The sequence below is a fragment of the Pangasianodon hypophthalmus genome, chromosome 5 (assembly GCF_027358585.1).
Source record: "Pangasianodon hypophthalmus isolate fPanHyp1 chromosome 5, fPanHyp1.pri, whole genome shotgun sequence".
Lineage (NCBI taxonomy): Eukaryota > Metazoa > Chordata > Actinopteri > Siluriformes > Pangasiidae > Pangasianodon > Pangasianodon hypophthalmus.
In genome coordinates this window covers 22,275,836-22,284,344 of record NC_069714.1, presented here as the reverse complement: position 1 = coordinate 22,284,344, position 8,509 = coordinate 22,275,836, and the positions used below count along the sequence as shown (strand labels likewise).

At 40.1% G+C, this 8,509-nt stretch overlaps 1 protein-coding gene across 7 annotated transcripts in view; it reads right to left on the bottom strand.

Moving 5' to 3' along the window:
• Positions 1–1,451: 1,451 nt before the first annotated feature.
• The window catches only part of adarb1b (adenosine deaminase RNA specific B1b), a 158,208-nt gene continuing 151,150 nt past the window's right edge, over positions 1,452–8,509 (bottom strand). For all 7 annotated transcript variants that reach the window (XM_053234364.1, XM_053234367.1, XM_053234365.1 and 4 more), the window contains 2 exons: positions 6,966–7,144; positions 1,452–5,277 (listed from right to left, as the gene is read on the bottom strand). In XM_053234364.1, coding sequence (XP_053090339.1) covers positions 5,101–5,277; positions 6,966–7,144 — 356 coding nt within the window. In that variant the 3' untranslated portion in view covers positions 1,452–5,100. The remainder of the gene's footprint in view (positions 5,278–6,965; positions 7,145–8,509) is intronic.

Here is an 8,509-nt window from a genome sequence, read left to right as displayed (position 1 = left end):
CCATACTACTAGTTTATTGTGTAATCTAAATGGTGAATTTGAAGAAAGTCAATGAAATTCTGCAGAATGTAACCTAATTAGTACGAATTAACATAAAAATAATATATTTCACAAGTATTTCATTGTGTGCCTGTTAAAATTTTTTAAAAAGGTCCACATACCAGACATATAAAGAAGGAATAGAGGGTAGAGCAAAAAACGTTTTCTCTGTCGTTTGCCTAAAATCTCTCCTATCAGATGCGACCCCCTGCCTGCCCTGGAGAATGAAGTGAATAATTCCCTCTTTAGTAGTGCTGAAGCCTGTTAAATTATGGATCTCCAATACAAACATCCTCCTGAGTGCCAGCGAGACGGGCTTCCCGGGGTGCTCGAGCATGAGGTCACGCCTCAGATCTGTGTTATAATCAGCATATCCCGCACACCAGTGTCTCCAAGTGCCTCTGAAGCCTTTGTGTACTGAAGAGTATTGATTTATTATTGATGCGAGCTCTGTACGCCTGTTCATTAGACTCGGTATGAGATTTAAAGGAACTTCTAGTTTAGAAATGATGAAGTAAGGCTTCTCTTACAAGAACAGGACTTCTGGCAGGCCTCTTCCTAACAGCCCAGACCTGCCGAATGACCCAAATGCAGCACTTTCTTACCTTGCTCTCTACCAGCAAAGGCACAAGGACAGCTGATGCTGTGTGTGCTGGTGGGGGCATACAGTATATTCATAGATGTTAGCTAAAGCCAGCTCTTTTAAAGGCAATATAAAGCAAAAAATGTGTGGCAGGCTGGAAAACCCTTCACATGGTCAGATTTGGCCATTTTCTACTATATACATCCATCAGCCATAACATTAAAACCACTGACAGGTGAAGTGAATAACACTGATTATCTCGATACACTGGCACCTGTCAAGGGGTGGGATATATTAGGCAGCAAGTGAACAGTCAGTTATCAAAATTGATGTGCTGGAAGCAGGAAAATGGGCAAGCACAAGGATCTGAGTGACTTTGACAAGGGCCAATTTGTGATGGCTAGATGACTGGGTCAGAGCATCTCCATAACAGCTAGTAACTACCAAAAGTGTTCCAAGGTAGGACAACCGGTGAACCGGTGAAAGGGTCACGGTCACCAAAGGCTCATTGATGCGTATGGGGAGCGAAGGCTAGCCCGTCTGGTCCAATCCCACAGAAGAGCTACTGTAGCACAAATTGCTGAAAAACGTTAATGCTGGCTATGATAGAAAGTCTTCAGGAAAATTAATAACTGGGATACTAGGATTCTAGGATTCTTTGGATGGTTCTAATTTTTTTTAAAGAGGTTTTAGTTTGATCCTTTTCTAAAAAGGAAACCTTCTGTTGTTGGGTTTGATATAGAACCTTTAAAGAACCTTTTAGGTTCTTTAGGCACTAAACATTGCTTAATTCACAAACTGGAAAAAAAAAAAAAACACTCCACTCATATACAAAGGTAAACTAATATCTTGTTTATTTTTTTCTCCTTTATATATAGATCTATGTTTTTTCTACATACAAGTCCTTTTATAGTCATCATGCTGGGTGCAGCTTCAGTGGAGGAGCTCATGCAGGTGGCCTGTGTATGGATTTTACAGAGGACACGCAGGAGGAGGCAGTGTACAGCACCACCGTACCCCACTGTACAGTCAACTAATCACAACACTCTCAGAACAGGGCTGACCAGAACCAGAGCACTGAGTCACACGTCAGGAGTCATGACTCGACTGAAACACGGTCCAGGTCCAGAACAATTTAAAAAAAAAACAAAAAAAAACAAAAAAAAAAGGAAGTCCTGCCTTGGTTGGGACTGTATTCATGACATCATCCATTGACATCTTGGGTAGTTGACAGAGAACAGTAGAAGTGTGTGAAGTACAGGTTTGACAATCAGTACGCTACAGACGGAAGGCATGAAAGCATGATGCGTGGCTTATGATTGAAAAGATAAAAAAAAATCTGAATTAAAATATCACTCTACTCTCATCTCTGGGCTACAAAATAAGGTAAACATAGAAGTACATTAAAAAAACAAAAACAACAACAACAGCTAAAACAACCGGTTGCCAGGCCTGTGGTTCTGGTTTTACAGCAGAATTGAGATGCTTTCAGGTTTATTATTTTGTAGGAGTGTTGTAAAGAACTAACTAAGAATATGAAACAAAAATAGACTACTTACACCGTGTGAATGTGTTTATTGTGCATTAGTGAATTGCTTTACTCATTCCCATAGCTGTCAGTACTTAGGACATTATATGTAGCAATACAACACCACCCAGGACCTGGATGTTAAAAATGGCTTGAACAATATTAATTAATTCATTCAGTAAGCGCTTTATCCTGGTCAAGGTCGCGCTAGATCCAGAGCCTATCCCAGGAACACGGGGTGTGAGGTGGGAATACAGCTTGGATGATACACCAGTCCACTGCAGGGCACAATGCACACACACACATTCACACCTAGGGGCAATTTAGAGTCTCTGGTCCACCTGCAGGTATTTATTTTTGTTTGGGAGGTGGGATTAAACCAGAGACTCTGGAGGAAACTGATATGGACACTGGGAGAACTTGTGAAAATCCAGACAGACAGTAACCTGAGCTCAGGATTGAACTGGCACTATAAGGTAGCAACACTACACACTGCATCGTGTGCTGCACATAGATAATGTTGTTCATCAGTGGTAATCATGATTTTGGACTTTATTAGCAGGAAGGTCGTGTTTTGAGCTTCGGTATCAGGCTAGTTGTCACACAGACCTGGCAACTCTTGAGCTTTCCAAGGACAGAATCTCTGTCTTGTTCATTCTCTCTACATCTGTGCATGAGGTACAGGGTCAGGACAGCTGAACTAACAGAACATAAACAATGTCACTGTCAAACAAAAATCATTACAATGCCTTTAATTAAAAGAAAACAATGTTATAGAAACTACCACTTCCATACAAGTTTCTGTTTTTTTCTGCAGACGTGTGATGGAGAGATACTCGTTCAGAACTACCAGAAATATATGCAGAGTGTCCATGGCAACAACAGAGAGGTTCACAATATTTACAGTTGTAAACTAACAGGTACAGAAACACAGAGAAAGGAGCTGCTCTCATATCACTGCAAAACACAAATATAGTCAGTTAAACTAACAAAAAATATATTAGTAAATGAATATACAAAACCTTGATGACCAGTTATAAGATGCCCACTGAACGTTGCATTAATAACGGCTTTTAAAAAATAAAGTTTACACTTTTTTTCACCTTAAAACAACCAAAAGAAAAAGACATCATCTTTGGTGAAGATTCAACAGCAATCTCCAAGTCCTGTTGCCATGACATCTCGACAGAGTGCCGGTTGGGCTCAGCAGCAGGTGTAGACACACACACACACACACACACACACACACTTAAATGTAACACCATCTCTCTGTACAGTTGTGAGAGAGAATCAGAAGTCCAGTGGTGTTTGGGCTGCAGAGGTCATGTGACTATGCTGCATTCCAGAAGTGAAAAACAGCAATTTAATGTGAATTATATTCACTGATTCATTTATTTTAATATAAAGCCATGGCCTTCCTATTCACTTTCATCAAAGGGAGCTGCTGCCTTGAAAATAAAGTGAAAATCATTGTCTGTGCCTTGAGAACAGCAAGCCTCCTTTTTAACTTGGGAAAGAAACCTGCTGTTAAAAAAAAAACAGATTAGTAGAGAAATCATGCCCCTATTAATATGACTTCAGGATCATTTGAACATGCTGCTGTTTGTTGGTCATTAATCAAAGAGTGCACAAGCTTACAAACAGCAGGAAAAGAATCTTGCATAAAGAAGGCAGACCTCAGTAGCAGGGATGCAGCAGAATTCAGCAATATGGACAATTTGTGCCAAAAAAACCCACTGGCACTAAAATATTTAACCAACAAACAAACAAAAAAGCCCCAATTGAAAACCATAAGGGCTGTTTCTAAGCCACCCCTGAAAACCGTCCACTCTTTCCATGCAGAGAGACAGCTTTAGACAATAAACGTGCACGACTGAGAAACGCTGCCTTTCCCCACTCAGGAGGCAGCGTGTTATCATAATCTACCATCTGCTCTTACAATGATCAATGCAAATGAACTGACCGACATTGCAATAGCTACAAAACCTAGTTCCTTACACGCAAATGTTCTCCATGCAGTTTAAAAAAGACGAGACATCATTCTGTAAAAGTACCTAAACGCCTAAACTTCTAAAATGGTCAAAAGAAGGCAGCTTCATCATCAAGTCTTCTATATTTTGCCCGGAAAAAAGTCCGGGCACCTGTTCAGAGTGATGCGCGCCACAGCACACGATACGAACATGCAATGGAGATGTTACTGAGACCAAAAGCATAAAGATGAATGAGAACGATGAACTTTGGCTGCATTTTGGATGTTTAATTGAATGTTTGATTCCAGCATGTTAAAAAAGTTCCTGTCAGTTTTAAAGGGGAGAACACAAGTCCATTCGACTTGCAGAAAAAATGCTGTTCACTAAATTCAGACTAGTCCTAACTTCAAACTATCGTATGGGGAAAGTAACACTAAAGAAACTACCGATCCTTTAAAAACAATGAAGGTAAAAAGACACAGTCTTGATTTAGAAATAGAAACAGAATAAAAGAGAGGGATGATGGTTAAAAACAGAGGGATGCTTTTCAGCAATGGCGTCGGAATAACGAGAGACATGATTAGCATAAACCTACGTGGTCAATCCGAGGCCACCAAACATGAGCACAATGGGTTGCAAGCAATCCTAACCCATTTAACAGGAATATAGTGAGAAACATTTTATTTTCCAGTTGAAAAATATAACACTGTATCCTATTCTGCCCTCGTTGTTGATGTTACGACCCCAAACACTGCCACTTTTTTAAAAAACAACAGACTACATTACAAATGAGAATCAGGTCCATGACGGGATGAGTGATGAGAGTAAAGTGAGTGAGACTAAAGGGCTGTGGATTGGCTGGAAATCAACACAGTCAGACACACACACACACACACACACACACACAGATCAAGTGAAGTATCAACAGCTGGTTGTAGTCATGTCATTCAGATCTCTGCTCTGTCCCTCTTACGTCCCCTTCAGGAGCTCAGAGAGAACTGGTCCTGTTCTATAGGCTTTTTCACCCAGGCGCCCAGTCCTGCTTTCTGGAAGGCCTTGATGAGCGTCTGCTTGGCGGAGTGATACTCCACTGCTGCCTGCTTGGCTTCGTGGTACGAGCTCGGTTTGGCCACTTTGATCCGCAAGGTGGTCGAGAGCTGAGGAGAGAAAGTGGAACAAGTGTTACAAGGTGGTGGCGAAATTTAAACGCTTTCCATGCGTTGTTGTGAGTTAGATTACAGTGACGCTTTAACCAGGTGGAGTTAGGCTGATCTAGTGGAACTTGCTAGTCAAAAAAGTCTAAAAATAATTCCACATATCCAGAGCGGCACATAAGAAGTGTCCACACTACCATCTGAAGATTGCGAGTTCGAATCGTGATGGAATACTCTTTCTCCTCTGTCAATCACAGAAACACTAGCCAATCGCAAGCATCTGTGAGCTCATGTATGCAGAAGAACATACATAGCACTTTTCTAGGAATGGTTTTTACGCTGGCCTGTGATGGAGCGTGAGCAGCAGTTCGAAAAAACTGATTGGCTGGCTTCATGTGTCTTGGAGGAAATGTAAAAAAAAGAATTTTTCCTAATGGACAATTTTTTGTAGCATGGCTTTTATGTCATAGCTTTTTTGTCATTAGCCAATTTGCATTTTCAGTCATTCATCATTCATTCATCTTCACTGAAACTTTACCCTGACCAGGGTCACGGTGGATCCGTAGCTTATCCACGGAACAACGAGCGCAAGGCAGGAATACACCGTGGATGGGATACCAGGACACCATGGACACACACATCCACACACTCATTCATACAGTAATTTAGAGTAGCCAATCCACCTACTGTTTCTGAAACCACATGGACATGCGAGAACAAGTGAAGCTACACACAGACAGTTACCTGTGCTTAGGGTTGAACCAGGAGCTGTGAGACGGCAACACTACTTGTTGCACCATCATGCTGCCCTATCAGTGTTTCTCGCATATTTCAGCGTTTATGAAGTGCCATGTGTGACTTCAGTGTCTTATTGTCATGTTTAAATGTTCTGGTTTTGTTATAGGAGTATTTATACTCTCCTGCCCCTCTGTGTACTCACCCCCACTGCTTCCCACACCCCTCCCTGCATGCTTCTTCTTCCTGTTGCCCTTTATTTATCTCCTGTCAGCACTGTGTATGTGTATCTTGCACCTTGGGTCCAGGAGAAACGATATTTCATCTCAGTGTGCACTGTACTCTGTACTGTATATGGTTGTGATGACAATAAAGATCTACCTGACTACCTGTGAGACACAGGACGCTTGTAGCTCAGGTCAGTGGCTCACATCATGTTATAGTAAAAATCAGCTCTCATAAAGTGTAAATGGAAACGCCCAGGAGACGTGCGTTCTTATCAGCAACGCTCCACTGAGCAAACCTCAGCCTTGAATAGGGGCTATGCTAATGAGTGTTTACTAGATTATATAACATCCTCAAGGTTTTCACAGCTTCATCTTCCTCTCTGTAAGAAAGATACGAATGTGATTTCCAGACGCAGATTTTTGTAGAATTAGTGGGTTTGGGACTAAATCAGTCTTTGCTTTGAGGTGCAGTTTGTAATGTTAAATGTAGTTCTAGACCTGTAATACTCGTACCATTTCAAAGACATTCTACCAGTGTTACGATTGAATGTTTCTTCATTTCAGATTTCTGTTTACTTTTTTCCTGGCCTGAAAATTAGCTCCTCCCCCTGCCAGGACAGAGCTGCTGCTCACATGCAGAAGAGGCGCCCTAAGAACTACAAACTTCTCCTTTAAATAAAAGGAAGAAGAAGGTTTAATCTGAATCTAAAAACAATCAGGACAGCGTACCTTCGAGTGCAGTCGAACCCAGCGGCTGTAGAGAGCATGCTTGCAGAGGCGAGAAGGCCGGCCCATGTCGTCCTTACCCGTGGTGGCGTTAATGACCTCTAAACCTTGGTCACCCACTGCCCAGTTCACACTGAAGTTAGGAGCTTTTCCTGGCTGCCGTGCTTCTGCGTTACTGATTCCTGCACAGCGCACACCCACAGACACTCAATGAGACCGTGTGGATTAATAGAAAAGCATTATTTCATGACAATAACATTAATTATACTTTATTAATGCTAACAATCATCTGGATTGGTTAGGAGGTGTTGATTAATGTACTATATTATTCTATAGTATTCTGACAGTAGTCCTGAGTGCAAGGGTTAAATTAAATGAACATGTTCCAAAATGTTACTGCTTCTACAGTAACTTACACAGGGACTTATAGCACAGACACCTCACATTAAAATATTTAAAAATAACTACTGATATGCTGAAGATTTCTGTAAGGAGACATTATTTTGCAAGGAGTCTTCAGTGTCAGCGCTTTGTAACAGTCTAAAGCTGTAACTATACGTTTTCTGCCATGGGACAGTCTTTAGTATAAAGAGCTTTGTAGTTTCTTCATAACATGACGAGCTGAATTTCTTTTTTGTCTTATTAAATTCAAGAGGTAAAAAACGAGGCTGGTGAGTGAATAACTGTATACAGTATAGCTGCTATAATGTAAGTGATAACAGAAACTAACTTGACATGTGCATAATCCACAATGTTTAATGTAACTATATACAGGTAAAATGTACAGTGAGTCGTTCTCTAATAAATTAAAGAAAATTGTAACCTATGGGAAATTGGTGTGGTATAAAAGGAATAAAACAATTTTGGATATGCATTTTATATGAAAATATTTAGCTTTGTGATGGTAAAAGCATCACATCACCTTGTTGTTGATTATTTTCCTATTAGAGAACAGCCATTGTGCTTTGTTCCTTATTTAACACAATTCTTATTTGACGTGTGTTTAAATGTTAACTAAATCCACATGCATGGAATAGAGTTTATTGATTCCATGACTAAAATTAAATGCACATAAATTAGCAAAAATTAAATTACAACATGCTCCTAAATGTTGATAACGTCCTCAACTCCTGATCTCCAGGTTGAAATATTGGAACTTGCACAGCACCAGTTCTGAATTTTGCTAGTTACTAAGCACAAACATGTTCATTAACGTTTTCACTGTGGGTTAAATTTTACTCATTACATGTATGAACATTGGTTATTATTTGGAGTTTTTAGGAAATTGGTGTGTGTTAGTTACTTAACATTAATGTTATTCATGGTGTATTAATGCTAGAGTTCATGGTTTGTTCATGTTAAATAATGTGTTAATTAATAATACCAGTTAAGGGAACATTAATGTAACTTTACTAATGAATTGATGTCTTGTATATAAGGAACTACTTAATTCAAATTTCTGAAGCAAAAAGAAAATTTGCAGGCAAATAGAAAATATACAGTGCTTTAAATATCAAATAATCCTTTAGCACTGCAGAAGTCTCCAG